Below are 19,196 nucleotides of genomic sequence, written 5' to 3' on the forward strand. Positions count from 1 at the left end.
ACACCTTCTCATTCAATGCGTTTTCTTTATTTTCATGACTATTTACATTGTAGATTCTCACTGAAGGCATCAAAACTATGAATGAACACATGTGGAGTTATGTACTTAACAAAAAAAGGTGAAATAACTGAAAACATGTTTTATATTCTAGTTTCTTCAAAATAGCCACCCTTTGCTCTGATTACTGCTTTGCACACTCTTGGCATTCTCTCCATGAGCTTCAAGAGGTAGTCACCTGAAATGGTTTCCACTTCACAGGTGTGCCTTATCAGGGTTAATTAGTGGAATTTCTTGCTTTATCAATGGGGTTGGGACCATCAGTTGTGTTGTGCAGAAGTCAGGTTAATACACAGCCGACAGCCCTATTGGACAACTGTTAAAATTTATATTATGGCAAGAACCAATCAGCTAACTAAAGAAAAACGAGTGGCCATCATTACTTTAAGAAATGAAGGTCAGTCAGTCCGGAAAATTGCAAAAACTTTAAATGTGTCCCCAAGTGGAGTCGCAAAAACCATCAAGCACTACAACAAAACTGGCACACATGAGGACCGACCCAGGAAAGGAAGACCAAGAGTCACCTCTGCTTCTGAGGATAAGTTCATCCGAGTCACCAGCGTCAGAAATGGCAAGTTAACAGCAGCTCAGATCAGAGACCAGATGAATGCCACACAGAGTTCTAGCAGCAGACCCATCTCTAGAACAACTGTTAAGAGGAGACTGCGCCAATCAGGCCTTCATGGTCAAATAGCTGCTAGGAAACCACTGCTAAGGAGAGGCAACAAGCAGAAGAGATTTGTTTGGGCCAAGAAACACAAGGAATGGACATTACACCAGTGGAAATCTGTGCTTTGGTCTGATGAGTCCAAATTTGAGATCTTTGGTTCCAACCGCCGTGTCTTTGTGAGACGCAGAAAAGGTGAACGGATGGATTCCACATGCCTGGTTCCCACTGTGAAGCATGGAGGAGGAGGTGTGATGGTGTGGGGGTGTTTTGCTGGTGACACTGTTGGGGATTTATTCAAAATTGAAGGCACACTGAACCAGCATGGCTACCACAGCATCCTGCAGCGACATGCCATCCCATCCGGTTTGCGTTTAGTTGGACGATCATTTATTTTTCAACAGGACAATGACCCCAAACACACCTCCAGGCTGTGTAAGGGCTATTTGACCAAGAAGGAGAGTGATGGAGTGCTGCGGCAGATGACCTGGCCTCCACAGTCACCGGACCTGAACCCAATCGAGATGGTTTGGGGTGAGCTGGACCGCAGAGTGAAGGCAAAGGGGCCAACAAGTGCTAAACACCTCTGGGAACTCCTTCAAGACTGTTGGAAAACCATTTCAGGTGACTACCTCTTGAAGCTCATCGAGAGAATGCCAAGAGTGTGCAAAGCAGTAATCAGAGCAAAGGGTGGCTATTTTGAAGAAACTAGAATATAAAACATGTTTTCAGTTATTTCACCTTTTTTTGTTAAGTACATAACTCCACATGTGTTCATTCATGGTTTTGATGCCTTCAGTGAGAATCTACAATGTAAATAGTCATGAAAATAAAGAAAACGCATTGAATGAGAAGGTGTGTCCAAACTTTTGGCCTGTACTGTACATACTGTATCAACATTTCTAAAGTGTAGTATATGAGCTAATTTCACCATCAGGAGGTGGAGAGGATGGTGGACGGCACCAGGGAGGGATGCCTGCCAAGCTGCTGACCACTGTTGAAGTCCAAAAAACAAAAAAACTGGTTGCTTTTAGCAAGTCATTGCTGCATTTCTAGCAGGATTGTGCCACCAAAAGTGAGTATTAATGATGGACAAATGTATCTGTGGTTTGCAAATAAAAAAATCTATCCAGCCAAATAAACAAAGTCAAATTCCAATAGAATTAATGACAAATTGTATGAAAACGAATTATCAATTAATTCTAAAGGTTAACTTTAGTGTCTGAAATGCTTCATGTTTCAAAATCAATAGATCCAAATCCCCAGCTGGCTTATTACAATGCACTCTCCCAATGCCCTGGAAGCAAAACTATAAATTGTGTAGCTGTGATCTAGATTTTCTTCTTTTTTCCCCCAGAAGTTAAACCTGTCTCCTAATAGTGCTTTATGCTTGTTCTGAAATCCAAAATGTCCTATTGACATTTTGTTTTTTTTCTTCTCACTTTGTGCCAGTCACAAACATACTGTATGTTGAAATGTGAACATGAAACCTGTAGTGTAAAAAATGTAATGTAAATGTAATGAGTGTCTGCTATCATTTCACATTGTATGATTAAGTATTCTATAACGCTGTTCAGATATCATGGTAGTTTTTCTCATTCCCTACACTCCCTAACATCATTACATTGTGACCAAAGAGGGATTTATCATATTCTCATGTGCATTTGCTTTTTTTCCTCTGGTCTTATGTGCTTATTAAACTAATCACCGAGAACACCTCTTATTTTCCATGTACATTCACAGGCTGTGTTATTGGCAGCAAAGGCTCTGGTTCAATAGCTAGTGTTTGTTACTTATGAGAGGGGAGGGGATGGTGCAAAATAAGGGAGGCACTTCAAATATTTTTAAGCACTGGGGAGAGAGTTGTGTGGTTTTTTTTTAAAATTGACTTTGGGGGGCATTCAACTCTAAATGGTCATGTTTTGCATTAATTTTAGGGTCAAAGTTCAGGGTGTAATGTTATGAGACAGTAGTAGGCTATGTCCCGGTTGTGCATACTGCATGTACAGTATGTATTTTTTAAAGGGCAGCTGCAGTACCTACTAAAAGTAAAACAAAATAGTATGCAATTCTGAACACACCTTTATTTGACTGGATGTCTATAAACTAATCACAGTGTTCCACATCTAAAGTGGACTGCAATAGAGCCACGCCCCCTTTTTTAACAAGCGTGGCTGACCATGAGGCAAGCAGGAAGCGCAAGGCATGTTTCAGTCCATAAATAATATCACTAAAGCACATAATTTGTGTTTAAACTGTGTAAACACGAGATGTTATATGAATTATACATGTCAATAAATCATATAAAAGATTTATATCTTACACTCACTGTCAAAAATATTCATCAACTGGAAAATGAAATAGCCTACTGACTAAATAGGGAAATACTGTTCTGATTTGATTTTCTAATGATTCAATTATGTTTTAATGCATCATATTGATGATGTTTACAGAATGCTCATCTCTGGAGGATTTCAACATACTGTTTTCTGGAGACATTCCAGAAGTTAAGGGTATTTTGAGCCGTGATAACAAATACAATGCAAAATCACTTTATTCATTACTCATTGAAAAGAAATAATCTCATAATCTCTAAAAAAAGACTTTTAAGACTATATATTTTTTATTTATTGTTTTGTTTATTTATTATTTACGTGTGCATTTAGAGTAGAAATCCACCATTACGATTTTTTTTGTATGTTTGAAACATAATTGTGTTCTGAACGGGTTTTTAAAAAACTAAGTCGCAGTCCAGCAGCCACCCCATACTCTGATATGTAGAGTACAGTCCCTAATCGGGTTCATCAACTGTTCAGACAAATGTTGTGGAGTAAAAGGAACAATAGGCCTATTTGTAAAGATCATGTGTTTCCTGAAGCCTTTAGGTTTTCTTGTGTCTTTAAAGTATGCGCACTCCAGTTTGAGTCCCACCGCGAACTGCCAGTCAGCTCCACTGGTGTTTACAGGTAGTTCTTTCTCTTTGTTTTTTAACCCGTAACAAACAGAAGCTGGTATCCGTAATTGCTTCCATTTATTTATTGATTGTTCATTTCTATGTGGTGTCCATAAACACACAGGCGGGACGGTAGCCTATACTATTGTGGACGTCACGTTGCTATGGCAACGTAGTAAGGAAGCATACAGCAACGCTGCAATATGTCCACCTCTCTGGCCAAAGAAGAAAGGCAGAAGAGACGCACTCTGGTGCTGAGGCCGTAAGTTTCACTCTTTTTTGTCACCATGGTTATCGCAAGCCTACATGCTAACTGTTGTGCTAATGTGTTATTTTGCTGTCTCCTAGCTCCTCCCGACAAATTTCAGTATCAGGTTTACTACATGGAGTCAACCACAGCACAAGAGACTCAAACAGCGTCCTCGGCTCCTCGAGCAGGAAAAGTTTCAGCCTGGGTGGTGGAAGCAAAGTCCTGGACAAGAGCAACATTCAGACTCCGAGACAAGCTGTTCGGGTATATTATAGCCTACCGACAGGCTACAAGGATTTAGCTCAGTGCCCCGTCCTTTTTTCAGTAGTAGCAGCAGTAGGTTGACATAGGGTGACGGTGTGGGACTTCAGGTAAAATGGGACAAATAAGGTTTAACATTATCAGACATGTTATTGCATTGTTACCACACATGTGCTTTAGATGTAACAGTCATTTCGATAGGTCTGAAATAGCGAGGATGGGTCCAACAAAGAGTCAAAAATCCACTGTTACCACAAGTTGAAAGAAAAGTCATGTGGCATGTTGATTATCTCTTTCTGGGAATGAGAGTAAAACAATAAGGGTATAACAACAACGATAGTGGTAGGATGCTGCATTTTCTTCTGTTAGCTGTACAATCAAAGCATTTTGGGTTTTAAGTGAGTACTTGGTGCATTCAGGTAAATTAGGACAAAAAATTGAGCTAAAACTGGACATTTTTCTGCAGCGATACCGGCATGATTTTAGGCTACCATCTGCCATAAAATTTTAACATATGCTATTGTGTGCCATCCTGTCATATTACAGACATTTTCAGTATTTTTGTCACTTCTAAAAATATTAATCATTCAGTACGTTTACATGACATTAGAGAAAATGGATTTATTGTGTCAGTCCAACTAAAACTGGACTTTTAAAATACATGCAGACATATTAGTGCAATTGAAATCATACTAATGGAATTTCTCAAAGTCAGACTAACCCAGATAATGACTTAAAGTTGAATTACTTCTGCATGTACACAGTCAGTTGGACCCAAATTGGCCCAGGCACTCTGCACATGCTCCACAGTTTACGCTCCAGACTTTGACCCAGAAGTCAAATAGCATTAGTTGCGTAACAGAAGAAGAAGCCGATAACAACATGGTGAAATCCACATCCAGAGCCATGCATTTTTGGATGGACGAAATGTACAAAGCTGTAAAGTTAGAGAGCGTTATAGAGCTATATAGCTCCACTTAACTGTGCATGTCAGTGTACTTAGTGTTACACTTACACATGTTCATTATAGACAATATGGCACAAAGGACACAGGCAGCAAAAGAACAGAGAAAGCATGGCAGAAAAGTTGGAGGATCTTTTTTGATGAGTAGTTAGGTTACATTATGGACTGAACTGATAAATGGACTTAACCAGTTAAAAAACAAACAAACATGACTGTCCCATTTTACCTCACCAGCTGTCCCATTTTGCCTGAACATGTCATCAGAGGTCGGGGTTCTTGATGTTTCTCAATTACTTTACTTGGCAACATATTTTCTTTCTAGAAATACAGCAGAAATACATAACAAGTTCTACAACTAACACTAAGTTTTCAGTTGGGCTCAAATTACCCGACTTCACCGTAGTAGCAAATACGTGGGTAATTGTTGTGCTGTTTGCAGGTGTTTGATGAAGACGAAAATGATGTCACTCCTCAGCCACTGTGCCAGGCAGATCCCGCAGCTGCACAGGTCAAAGCCAGCCGGTTGTTTCTGGATGAAATATCTGCCGGATCAGTATCAGATCAGACAACAGCCAGTGGGAGCTTCAGTCTGCCTTTCTCCAGGTAGGCTACCTTCCGAGCTGATGATCAGAGGTGGTATGAGGGTGTGAATCCCTTAAGTTCAAACACTGGGTGAATTCAGAAAAACTGAAGAAAAACACCAGCAATTTTGTTTAATATGTGACTTGCAATTGTTTACCACAGGTGGCTTTATTAAGAATAAACCAACAATGAATCAATCAAATCACCTATACGTAGTCCAGTGTATGATTTATTGACCGTAGAGATGTTGTTGGGCAGGAAAATAATCATTTTATCTTTATATACAAAAAATATGACTTGTGTGTTTTGGAAGGTAATGTATCATATCTGTTTACAGTGTTTATCATCCCTTTTTGTGTAGTTCATCAGTGCATGTGTTGCCACATACGTTCACCAGGGCCCTATTTCAGAAAGCAGGCTCAAAAAACTTTGAGCCTAATCCAGATCTCTGAGTTGACTGAGCCTGAGCTGGGAAACTTCAAATTTTCAGTTCCAGAACAGCTGATCAGAATTAACTCAATCAACTCTGAGTATGTTCAGCCTGAGGGAAACGTGTGCAAGGTAAGCACCAAAAGCCATCAGGAGGGGTGGTCAGCCTCAGGCTTACATGAAACTTCACAGAGTATGTTGCCATAGTAACTGACTCAGGGTTTTGCTGAACTAGCTTTGTGAAACGAAAAATCAGTTTCCCTCATTTCAGGCTTAACATACTCAGAGTTTTCACGAATCCTGCTTTCTGAAATAGGGCCCTGATCTAATCTGACATTGTTTACCAGGTCAATATTAGGAAGCAGCAGAATATCCAGCCAGTCTACCGTAGAGTCCATGAATGAGGAGATTGAGGATACATTTTCCAAACGGGACATGCCCTTCATCTTCCCAGGTTCATCACAATATTATTAATTTTTAATATCTATATAGCTATATCTTTATTGTTGGTAAATGCCAATAAGTTGATTAAATTAAATGCAGTAAAACACAGTTACATCTGTAATATCTGACATGTCTGTGGTATTTGGTGAAAGTTTTCATGTCTTTTGTTCCGTGCCAGATGTGCAGGAGAAAAGAAACACTGTGAAAGAACATGTAACAGAGGACATGTTGAAAGAGGTCACAGATGTCTACATCTCTGAGATAGACAGCATCTCACTGCTGGACATATCCAGCACCTTTGTGTCAGTGGATGCTGATGACGCAGAAGCTGTGATGTGAGTGAAGTCCTCTACCTCCTGGTTTTTTTTTTCAAGTGTTTGACAAGATTAGAAATGCACATGGGAAAGACACACCACTCTTTATCTTTTCAATGTGCACAAAAGTTCACAGGTGAGGTGTCTTTCTCCATGATACTGTCCTTGGACACACATACTAATGCAGTGACATGAATTCTGTCTTCTGGTCAGTAATTAAAAAATGTATATTCTGGTGGTTTTAATAGGCTGTTGTCATCTTCACTTTATTTTACAGAGAGAGAAACAATCAGTATGCTGAGGTCTGCAGAAACAGAATGGGCAATGATAAGTATGTGGATCGATCAATGCAGACATTGAATGGAGCAGCTAAAAACAAACTGGTTCAGAGTGACAGTACGGTGATGGTGGATGCAGGTAAGGCTCAGTATTTTCCCTTACAGCCTGCAAAGTTAAATCTGCATTCGCTGATTTATTATTTAGCCACTTGGGGGCAGTGGAACAATCTGAAAACAGCACTAGTTACTATGGTTCTTCATGCTTGGCACACAGGAGAAGTTTCACTTTGCTGCAACCTGCAACCTCACCACTAGGTGCCACTGAATCCTACAGACCAAACCTTTAAAATTACTATCATAGAAAGTACCAACGAGCTGAAAACCAGTCTTTTTTTTAAATTACTTAATTAATTTACAAAAGTCTTGCTAATGATTTTTTTCTCAATTGATTAATCAAGTAATCATTGCAGCTGTAATTTGTGCCCACAACCTTAAACCTACAGATAGTGAAAGGTTGCAGCAAAGCAATCCTTCAGTGCACAGTTAATAGCGTTCTGCTTTTCAAAATGGTCATTCTTTTTAAATGTTTTCCTGCTCACAGCCACGATTGTTACCACCTGGGATATGTATGACACTTTGATCAGTCCTGAGCAGGACCAAACACTGTGTAGCGCTGACCGAGGGACTGCTGACTATCCAGAGGCCATGTTAGACACAAGCAGAGGTGCAGAGAGGAGCGTGTCAGTGGGCAGTACAGCCAGCACAGGTAACAGTACAGGACACTGGAGAGGAATCATGCTGCTTCACTCTGGGTGTACTGGGTGTAATTTCACTACAGATCGCCAAGAATTTGTTTGTGGTGGATGATTCAGCAGTGTATAAATTAATGAAGATGATCGTTCAGACCCTACATCACAACTGAATCAATATGAATTCTTACAGTTTTTAAATGTTTACTGATAATTTAGGATAGCTCTGCAATACATTTCATGTGTAATTTCCTTGTATTTCTCTTCAGCCAGTGCTGCTAGCTCACTGAAAGAAGTGGAAGCATTTGGGAACACTTTAAATGCTGAGTCAGACCTGCAGCTGATCATGCTGTCTGAGAAATTCCAACACTGCTTACTGGTAATGGAGAGGACCGTACTGGGAAACACTTTCCAACCCAAGCTGGCTGCTTACAGACAGCTGCCAGTAATAGAAGGTAAACTTAGCTCATTATCACGTAGGCTGCAATTATCTTTCATTTTAGAATCACTGATACACCAGTGATAATACAGATGGATAAGGATGCTGTCTGGACTGGTGTCATTTACACCTCAGAAGTGATACAATACACACGTATTGCCTCCCACCCATGGGTGAGGGCTGATAGAGTGTTAATGGATACTAATGGAGTGAATGTGAATTCACTTCATTAGTGAAACGGGTGAAATGTGAAAAGTGTGTATAAAGGTAATGATTGTGTTAGACCCAGATAGTCCGCTGCAGTCTGGGACAGTGGAGCAGGGGGAGGAGGACACAGATAGCTCTCGATCTCCAGCCATGGAGCGTCTTTTGGCTTTCAGCTGTGAGCTCACCAGAGGACGCAGCGTCAGCAGCATGGCCTGGAACAAGAAGAACCTGGTAACACACAGACACACACACACACACACACACACACACACACACCTGCTGTGGTCTGCAAAAAAGAAGGATAATAATTTAATTTTCTTTGATGGTGTTCTGAAATGCCTCTGTCACATGTGCCAGTATTGTACGATAATGTTTTTTTAACTACTGATTAGCAACATGGGAAAATAAAATAATAGTGTGTAGTGTTAATAGTGTCTTCAGTATTGCACATTGTAGGTGACAACATTTTTTTTTTTTTTAAGATATTTTTTTGGGCATTTTTTGTCTTTAATGGACAGGACAGTTAAGTGTGAAAGGGGGAGAGAGAGAGAGAGGGAGTGACATGCAGCAAAGGGCCACAGGCTGGACTTGAACCCGGGCTGCTGCGGCAACAGCCTTGTATATGGGGCGCCTGCTCTGCCACTAAGCCACCGACACCCCTAGATGACAACATTTTGTCACTCTGTATTATTCTTTAAAGGGGCAGTTCACCCAAATTAGCGTTGTTTCTGTACGTCATCTTACCTGAACATCCATTCATTTTCCTTAGCCGCTTATCCCATTAAGGGTCATGGGGGGGCTGGAGCCTATCTCAGCTGACATTGGGCAAGAGGCGGGATACACCCTGGACAGGTCGCCAGAATGACACATAGAAACAGACATTCACACCTACAGCCAATTTAGAGTCACCAATTAACCAGCATGTCCTTGGACTGTGGGATACTCATAGAAAAACCCACCCTGACCCAGGGAAAACATGCAAGCTCCTCACAGAAGGGTTCTCCCAATGCTAACCACTGCACGTGAACAGCTGCATCAGTGTTTTCCACGCCTGTTGCCATTTTTCTGATGTCTTTATCCACTAATGTTGAAAGAGAGCTTGCGCAATATACAGGAAGATGAAACACCATACACTGTATAAAGTAATAGATATAGTTACCATGATGTCACCCATTGGTTTGTGGACTCCCTTTCTGAAGCCTTGAGTTCCGTCGCCGTTGCAATTTTTTTTTTTTGGAGGGGCCAAAAAAAACTATATTCGGGCGAGAGGTTGGAGCTGTGGAGGAGCGAGGGGTGGATCTGACTGAGAGGCAGAGGACACTATCAGCAGACAACCTGTCACTCAAGGCAGCCAGCCCTTATATATGCATATATATACTTTAAGCCTTAATACAATTTAAACAGATGAGTTATATACATGGATTTTGAAATTAGCTTTAGAGACCAAAACTTTTTTTTGTACCAGGCTGTAAACATGTTTATTTCTGCTGTAAAGTTGGGCATTGAAAAGGCTGAAATGAAAAGTTTGGTTTTGTTTGCAGTTTTTTATTTGTAAGTAACTAAAGCAATGTCTAAATTAAAATAGGCTTAATACTCAATTTGAAAGAATAAACTTTGTATAAACAAAAAGTGGAAGCTCTCTGAGGTTCTTCTTACCCATAAAAGGTGCAAAATGGTTTAGTCTGCCTCGCTCTAGGATTCATCTCTAAACGCAGCTAGAGACAAGTGAGTGACTGCTTATGCTGCTGGAGCACCAATGTACACTGTCATGTCTTTCCCCAAAAAAAGGAAATCGAGGTTTGAAAAGAAAGAAAGAGAGGAAACTGACCTTGAAAAAAAAATAAAAGGTGCTTGAGAGAGACCTGAACCAAGAGAGGAAGGGTGGGTTATCTGTATCCTGCAGTCTGGAACGCACACTGGTCTGGCCTTGGTCTTGACCCAATCTCAACCCTCAGAGTCTGTCTTGTCTCAGTCTTGTTACATTCTGATCTTGGTCATGACTTGGTCTCGGTTTAGGTGGTCTTGACTACAACACTGATCTATGAGCTTAATCTGCCATATCCATAATTTGTTGAGTATAAAGCCACCAAAAATTGCTCACCTTTTTTCACCAAAAACAGAGGACATGATGATATCAGTCCGGTGCAAATCAGCATCTCTGTGATTTAGGGTCACATTAAGGTTTTTTCTGAGCCTCCTTTCTGCCTGTTTCCTTGTCGACAATTATATAGGCTGCATTGACAATTACAAATAAAAGTTTTGACAGCATTTAGGGTGCAGGAGGAAGCATCAGATGAGCGAAATCACCAGCGTTGATGAGACAGATGACATGTGACAATGTGTGGCCAAATTGGTTCTGTTTGTCTAACCCACATCTTAAGAAAAAGGTTAACACTGTATACCACTGCTAATATGGAGTATTATACTACATATGTATGTAGTATTTCTGTGCTGTGTCGCACATATCATATCCAGGAGATAATGTCAATAAATTTGAGGAAAATACAGACATAACTTATCCTGTGCATGTGCACCACATAAAACACAGACATGAGGGACGTAATTTCTAAATCACATGAGCTCCCCTGGTAACTCTAGTCCTGTGCGAATAGGGCCTTAGGCAGATGTGCTGATGCTCTGCTTTCTCCATCAGGACCTTCTGGCTGTGGGCTACGGTGTGTTTGACTCCAGTAACCAGAAACAAGGCCTGGTGTGCTGCTGGTCTCTCAAAAATTCCACGGTATGACTTTATTTTAACCTTTGTTTACCTCCAGTGCTCCATGTCTACTCCAAAGCATGCAGAATTTTGCTTAAAGGGAAATTTCGGTTTATTTCAACCTGTCTCCTATCGTCCTAAATTTGTTTCAAGTGACTAGTGACATAAAATAATAGTTAGCATGTTAGCCTAGATACAGCCGGGGCACGTAGTAGCGTCAGACCTGTTAAAACGTAAGTGAACGGGCAACCTTCAGCTGCAAAGTTAGTCCACTAAACAAGCTTTTTTTCCACAAAGACCGCCTTATATCATTAGGATAAATGTCAGAGAACATATAGAAAACAACATGTAAACGTGTTGTCTTACCTTACCGGTGTGCTGCCATGTTTGTTTACCATTTAGCTCTGCTTTCCAAAGCGTGCCTGAAATCTCGCGAGAACAAGCAGCAACAGCTGGAAGGCAGAACCAGACAGTAGCCTGAAAAGTTCATTAATTTATTTTATGAAAGATTTATAGAATAATGGCTGACTTTTTGCCAGACTTCGACTTTGTGGAGGAGGAATTTGATTTTGCAGAGTTTGATGGCCGCCCTTATTTATTTGAGCCAGAATACACTGACGAAGAGCTTTGTGAAATTGAAGAACGGAGGAGGAGTGAGAGAGAGGCGCAACAGGTAGAGGACGAGAGAGGAGGAATGGCTGCTGCAAGGCTGCGTAGCTCTGGAGATTGGTGGTGTACCTGTGAATGCTGTGCCCCAGTGCCCACAGAAGAGGAATGCCTCTGTTGCGAGGAATGGGACCGGTTGCAGCCTTATTTTCAAGGTCTGGATGTGACCGAGGACGAGACACCTCCACCTGGAGTAACGTTAGTATCCAGCTGGGCTTTATCTAGAGCTCGCGAGACATATTTTGGCCGCGCTTTGGAAAGCAGAGCTAAATGGTAAACAAACATGGCAGCACACCGGTAAGGGAAGACAACACGTTTACATGTTGTTTTCTATATGTTCTCTGACATTTATCCTAACGATATGAGGCGGTCTTTGTGGAAAAAGAGCTTGTTTAGTGGACTAACTTTGCACTTGAAGGGATGCCCATTCACTTACGTTTTAACAGGTCTGACGCTACTATGCACCCCGGCTGTATCTAGGCTAATGGCTAACATGCTAACTATTATTTTTATATCACTAGATACTTGAAACAAATTTAGGACGATAGGAGACAGGTTGAAATAAACCAAAACTTCCCTTTAAGCATTTTAGTTGTTCATGCAAGCTGTCCATTCCAGATGTTGTCATATGTCCCCTCTGCAGTGGCCTGAGCGTGTCTTCCATTGTGACAGCGCAGTGACTTCTCTGGACTTCTCATCCATCAACCCCAATCAGCTGGCTGTGGGCATGCAAGATGGCAGTATCAATATCTACAATGTGAGGAGCCAAGACAACAAGTCCTGTGTCATCAGCAGTAGGTGGGACTTTTTGTGTGGACAGTGTTACACCACACACTGAAAATACTGGTTACTGGTGCTACTGATGTTATTGCTCTTCATTTCTTTGTGTGTGTGTGTGTGTGTGTGTGTGTGTGTGTGTCTGTGTCTGTGTCTGTGTGTACAGTGAATGTCCCAACAAGCACTGGGATCCAGTGTGGCAGCTCAGGTGGACCCAACAAGAGTTGAGCCTGACAGGAGAGGAGAAGGCAGAGTCTCTCTTCTCTGTGGCTGCAGACGGCAGGATCAGCAAGTGGTTTGTCTGCAACACCGGCCTCGACTGCATAGGTACTCTGCTCAGCAACAGGTTTTAACATAGTCAGTTCAGCTTGACACAAGAGTCTACATAAATTCAGATGAAACCAGAATTCTAATGTGACCCATTCACATAAAGAAACACCTTTCTAACATTTAGAGGTGAAGTGAGATCACAAGATATTAAGCCACAAAGCCTTTGAGATTCTGTAACTAAAACATGCTCCAAACAGCATTAAAGCCAGTTAAACATCGTCCGTGGTGATTCAGTCAATACTCCTGATTTGTTTTATTTATTTTAACTTACATTTAAAAATGATTGTAGTTTAGCTTTTTTGGTCATGTTGGCACTGCTAAGGAATGAAAAATGAGAATTTATTCATATGTAATTGCCTTTTTGTTTGTAACAGCTAATACAAACACTCTGACCTTGGACTCAGACTGCATGTGACATTCAGAGCATTGTTATTGCATTAAACCATTATTTGCCATATAAAGATATAGTGGAGTAATGGCCTCCTGAGCAGAGAGTGAAGCCACGCTCCCTCTGTGTGTGTTATAATCCCAGCCCCTCTTCGTTGTTTTTTTATGATAGTCTAGTCCAGTCTACTGGCTAGCTCATTGCCATCACCTATTCACACTGGACTCACACAGAGGTTACAGCTGATATGAGGATGACGATATTTCAGAAGTGTAGCAGCCACCCTTCACTTCCCCCCTGCTTAACACCGTTAGCTCTGTCAGCACAGTTGTCACTGTTAAGAGCTTTTTTTTTTTTGCGTTAGCACCATTAGCTATTAGCCTGCCTAGCCACCATCATGTCGAGAACTGTGTTCAGACAAATCATATGCTCTGAATTTTCCCCTTTAACACAGGGGCAAAAATAAAAAATAAACAGCCAGAATTTGAAAGCACCCCTCCCCCTCCCCCTCCCCTCTGTCCTAAACTCCTTCTACCAAACGAGCACGGGCATATGCACATAGTTCATACAGTAACCTGTATGAGTTTTAGTCATTTATTTCAATCATGCTGATCGTGATTGTGATCCAGATGACGTTATGCAGTGGCAACTCTGAGAATTACCATGCTGTTTATTTTGCAAACTTACAGGCCTGTAAAGGTCTTTGAGATGACACATTGATCGAGGCTCCAGCTAACGTTAGCTACATAACCATAAACTTGAATAAGCCGCAACCATGAGCCTTTGGTTACGCTTAGCAGAAAGTTAAACAATCAGTTCTCTCTCCATGTCTGAAACGCTTTGCCAGTACTGACACATGTTTTATTTTGTTTATAGTCAGACTATCTTTTTATGAGTATTTGCTCTGCAGTGTAGGCAGCTGTTGCCAACAGTCTCTGCAGGATTTTCTGCCACTGAATCAGGCTTTCACTATAGGAACATGCACATGCATCTGTGTTTGTAGAACGGAACGCCCTCTCTCTGAAATGATCTGAGATTGGCCAAAATCTATTGTCACCAGCTAGATTTCCTCAAGCCTGAGAGAGGCCAAGAGGAGGTGCAGAAGTCAAATTTTCTCTCTTTTCTTACTTAATTAACGATATGTTGAAATGTTACCATGGGATTCTTGCCCAGTGATGCAAAAAAAACCCTGCCTACCCTAGCTTTATAATGTGACCCATAACTGCACCACAACTTGAAAGTATCATTTGCATTTAATTTTGCATTACTTTCAGTATGTCCACCTCACATATGTATATACTGTACAGTTAATGTAAAGTACAATATTTAAGTTATTGTTTGTAAATACTGTACACTGTTGATAGGTAATGTAGATATCTATCTGTCTTCCTCTCTGTCCGTCCATCTTGGATCCATCCATCCATCCATCCATCCATAGACCTGATGAAGCTCAAGAGGATTCATGATACAAAAAAGAGGACTGGAGGGACCAAGACAGAGAAGAAGACAGAGAGTGTTCAGTCAGCGTTGACTCCTGGTCTGTGTTTTGACTTCCATCCCACAGTAAGTTGGCAACAGAAACTCAAAATATAAATGGACTGATATCAGCTGGTCATAGCTCCTGGCCTTAAAAGCTTGTTTCTGTGGACAAATCAACACATATTAACAGATGTGTTTGATGCTAATGCAGGTGCGGTGCTGACGTTGACAATTTTAGTAAATTAATATGTCTAAGGTTGTTGTTTAGTGGACTTTGACTTTTTAAGTGATTGTTTTTATCACTGTAATCATGCATCACACCAGTATTTCATTGCTCCACCAGGATTCCAGTGTCTACCTGGTTGGCACATGGGAAGGTCTCATTCACAGATGCTCCTGTTCCAACAGTCAGCAGTTTCTGGAGACTTACAGGAAACACCATGTAAGTCCATCAGAATAAAAGTCACCATCTCCTTCTGATCAGACTGATTTAAAGCAAGTAAAACACAAAAGACCACAAGCTCTTGTTTCATTTCATCAAGAGTGAGCTGTTTTAATCCTTTAATGAATTACTGTCCCTACTTGTCCCGTCAACTGTATCACCCTGCAGGAGGAGGCATGCATCTGCTGCTAGCGCACTCAGCACCACTGAGCTAGCTAATGTTACAGCACAACCAAAGAGAACCCTGTTAATTTTTACATCTTGCACTGTCATGAGCACAAGGCTCTCATCCATGAGTAGATGCACGCTTGCTTATGCACAGTGATATGTTCAGTGGGTGCAATTCGGTAGAAAGAAAATAGTTTCTGCGTGAAACTGCTCACAACAAAGTCTGTGGATTGTCTTGAGTAACCAGGTCATGATTTCTGGAAAGAGACTAAACTGTCCCTTTAAGGTTAGAAAATAGCCTTTTATCTTCTCATCACCTCATTTGAGGACATCCTCAGATTTTTAATGTTTCTTGGGTCCCTGTAATACATCTTTGTTGCACTAATGGTACACTTTCCTGGTAGATGCTAAAATCTATTTCGTTGACCACTTGTTGCTAATGTTGTTATTTGGGTTGAATTATCAGAGAGAACTCCAGTAAATGTCACATGTTGTCCCTCAGTGTCCCGTGAACTGCATCACATGGAGTCCACTCAGTCCTGATGTGTTCCTGAGCTGCTCCTCAGACTGGACCATCCAGTTGTGGAAGCAGGGCCGCCAAAACCCTGTGTTAGGTTTCACCTCCACCCAGACAGCAGTGTGGGACATCAAGTGGTCCCCAAAGTGGGCCACAGTGTTTGGAGTTGTTAATGACAGACAGTTGGAAATCTGGGACCTGAATTCAAGCACGTGAGTGAGACAGAGGGGGGATTGATTGGTTGCCCTGTTTGTTTCTCTGATGTCAAACCTGTGCATCACCATATACATTCGTCTCCTTCAGCTTAGACCCAATCATTGTGCAACCTGCTGCTGCTGGTGTGAAGATGAAGTCCCTGCTGTTTGCCACACAGACAGACTGTGTCCTGGTTGGAGACAGTGATGGACAAGTGACTGTCTACAAGCTCAGGAACATCAGTGTGGGACAGAGCAGCCAGGTAAAATTGAGAGATAGGAGCCTCCTGCTGGCATACACAGTGTAGGCAGATGCTGAGGAGGCCAGACTCCCTGTAGGCAAAATAAACTAATGGAAATTCATTAGAACAACTTGGAATGCTGGATGCAGGGCGCTCCATATGTTATCAACAAATTATGTCTACTTGTGTGTCCAGAGCCTCAGACCAAGTTCTGAGCACAAAGAGCCTGACTTGTAGACAGACATGCTTGTTATACTGCAGCAGATGGAAGCTGCATGTGCAGTCTCTAATTTTGCAGATGCACAGCATGTAATTTAATGCATGGACCACACAGCTGGGAATCTCCCTGAGTTATTTACATTTTCTGACGGATATAAGAGAAATGTCTTTTTATGCCTCTGCGCAAACTATGACTTGAGGCATTATGTTTCAGGTTGTCTGTATCATTTTGATGAATGCATTATCTTTGCAATTATGCAAAATCCCCTTGAGCCCCTCAAGGGGATTTCTTAAAATATGACACAAATGTCAATTGAACTCAACAATGAAGTAATGAAGTTACAATAAAGTAACTGAAGGAACTTTATTAAAATTTGGCACAAATGTCCTCTTGAATGCAACAGTGAACTATTAGATTTTGGTGAGCAAAGGTCAAGGTCACTGTGACCTTGCTTATGTCTCATTCTCATGATATCTAAAGGGAATTTTCTGAAGTTTGGCAAAAACGCCCCCTTTGATTTTAGAATGAACTGATTCAGTTTTGGTGGTCAAAGGTCACTGTGACCTTGCGTCTGTCCCATTCTTGTGAACCCGATATCTTGAAAAGGCATTGAGGGAATTTCTTCAAATTTGTCACTAAATTCCACTTGGATTCTAGAACGAATTGATTACATTTTGGTGGTCAAAGGTCACTGTGACCTCACAAAACATGTTTTTGGCCATGACTCAAGAATTCACAGAATTATTATGACAAGACTTCACACAAATATCTAATAGGATAAAATGATGTAGTGATGACATTTTATATTCAAAAGGTCAAGTTCACTGTGACATCATAATGTTCTGCCAAAACACTTCTCTGGCAATTATTCAACATCGTATTTCAATATTGGCTATTTAAACAGAGAAAACTAGAATTACTGCCTTGCTGTTGTTTGCCTCCGTCAACCAGTTAAATTGCAGTTACAGTTTACATCCATAAATATATAAAATAAATAACTACTGATTCCACACTCCTGCACAGTAGTGTCAGTAGTTATCTATTTTACCACCAGAACGTCACTACCTACCTATACGGTTGGACTGTGGGACAAATGTAATACTTCTAATGAACTACTAACCAACAACACTAGTTACTATATAATCAGGGCAATATATTTGTGAAATCGGTTTTGATAAGCGCAACTGATGAGCTTTTATTGAACTCACTGTATTATTATACAGTATATATATATATGTCATATATATGTCATCCTTGGTTTTTATTTTAATGTGCATTAGCTGTCAGCCATTTGATGCAGTTTGAAAGCTGAGTGACATGAACACATGGTGATCAGCTCACATGACAAACAACTCAAAGCATCTTACTGGATCTTCTCTTTCAGGTGGATATTCTGGAGGGCATCATCCGCTCTGCAACTTCCGGATAGTTTCAAGAAACAAAGACAGATGTATACCCGAGCCATTACCCAAGGAAGGGTCTCTGTCTGCCAAAGATGAATCAGTACAAATAAAAGTAAATGTACAGATGGATAAGGAACAAAGGTGTACTTTGGCATCAGTCATTACTGTACACTGTCCTTTGTTGTTGAAAGCATCAGACTAAACCTAATGGTAACTGTCAAGGGTTCATGCTGTAAGGGAAGAGAAAAAATAAATCCCTTCATTTAATTTACCGCACTATACTAATACATTCTGATGGTATTTCAGTCCTAATCTTCCTATCCTGTGTTACAGACATTATAACAGATTCCTGTGTAGGATGAAGGGCTACACTCTGCCCTCCTGAGATATGCCAGAGGTATGGGGACACTTTGTGGCCAGATTTAGTACAACAGACAGTTGAGTCATACTGCCTTTAAACAGCCAGATAGTGTGGAAGTGGTGGAATGTAACTAAATACATTTAATCAAGTACTGTACTAAAGTACAAAGATATTCTTGCATTTCACTTGAGTGGTGTGGATGAATCAGTCAATCAATCAATTTTATTTATAAAGCCCAATATCACAAATCACAATTTGCCTCACAGGGCTTTACAGCATACGACATCCCTCTGTCCTTATGACCCTCACAGCGGATAAGGAAAAACTCCCCAAAAAAACCCTTTAATGGGGGAAAAAACGGTAGAAACCTCAGGAAGAGCAACTGAGGAGGGATCCCTCTTCCAGGACGGACAGACGTGCAATAGATGTTGTACAGAACAGATCAACATGATAAATTAACAGTAATCCGTACTACCTCTTGAACTACCTCTTCTGTATGACCTGCTCGGATGCAGCTGTGAACTGCCTTGGCTTTTTCAGACTTACACATGTGAGGAGAAGTCTACTTTCCTCCAACTTTCCCTTCTTCTCCTTCTCTCTTGCTTCGGGTTTATGCATCACCACCCATAAACTAGCAGCTAGCAAACCTTTGTAGATTGGGACCCCCTATACCAAAAGACAGGGTCTGGTTGAAACATTTGA

General features: G+C 41.0%; 1 protein-coding gene across 3 annotated transcripts; it reads left to right on the top strand.

Annotated features, from left to right (window-relative positions):
- Positions 1 to 3,554: 3,554 nt before the first annotated feature.
- On the top strand, positions 3,555 to 18,273 carry dnai4 (dynein axonemal intermediate chain 4). 3 transcript variants are annotated; one of them, XM_033649841.2, is made up of 18 exons: positions 3,555 to 3,690; positions 3,802 to 3,939; positions 4,026 to 4,191; positions 5,592 to 5,755; positions 6,511 to 6,617; positions 6,786 to 6,942; positions 7,199 to 7,338; positions 7,801 to 7,965; positions 8,218 to 8,403; positions 8,671 to 8,825; positions 11,248 to 11,334; positions 12,620 to 12,774; positions 12,920 to 13,080; positions 14,907 to 15,031; positions 15,291 to 15,389; positions 16,060 to 16,286; positions 16,378 to 16,531; positions 18,115 to 18,273. In XM_033649841.2, the coding sequence occupies exons 2-18, from the start codon at positions 3,881 to 3,883 to the stop codon at positions 18,157 to 18,159; spliced, it is 2,352 nt and encodes a 783-aa protein (XP_033505732.1). In that variant the 5' UTR covers positions 3,555 to 3,690; positions 3,802 to 3,880; the 3' UTR covers positions 18,160 to 18,273. The 3 variants fall into 3 exon arrangements, with proteins under 3 accessions (XP_033505732.1, XP_078029021.1, XP_033505733.1); XM_078172895.1 differs by lacking the exon at positions 3,555 to 3,690 and having other exon boundaries at positions 3,783 to 3,939; XM_033649842.2 differs by lacking the exons at positions 3,555 to 3,690; positions 3,802 to 3,939; positions 4,026 to 4,191; positions 5,592 to 5,755 and adding an exon at positions 6,145 to 6,295.
- The last annotated feature ends 923 nt before the right edge of the window (positions 18,274 to 19,196 follow it).

Source organism: Epinephelus lanceolatus, chromosome 12, assembly GCF_041903045.1.
Source record: "Epinephelus lanceolatus isolate andai-2023 chromosome 12, ASM4190304v1, whole genome shotgun sequence".
Lineage (NCBI taxonomy): Eukaryota > Metazoa > Chordata > Actinopteri > Perciformes > Serranidae > Epinephelus > Epinephelus lanceolatus.

Excerpts from the sequence above, each read along its gene's own strand:
- dnai4 (XM_033649841.2), top strand. The coding sequence starts at position 3,881 with ATGTCCACCTCTCTGGCCAAAGAAGAAAGGCAGAAGAGACGCACTCTG. Across the intron at positions 15,390-16,059 it reads AGACTTACAGGAAACACCAT|TGTCCCGTGAACTGCATCAC; the intron begins GTAAGTCCATCA and ends GTTGTCCCTCAG. Across the intron at positions 16,532-18,114 it reads GTGTGGGACAGAGCAGCCAG|GTGGATATTCTGGAGGGCAT; the intron begins GTAAAATTGAGA and ends CTTCTCTTTCAG.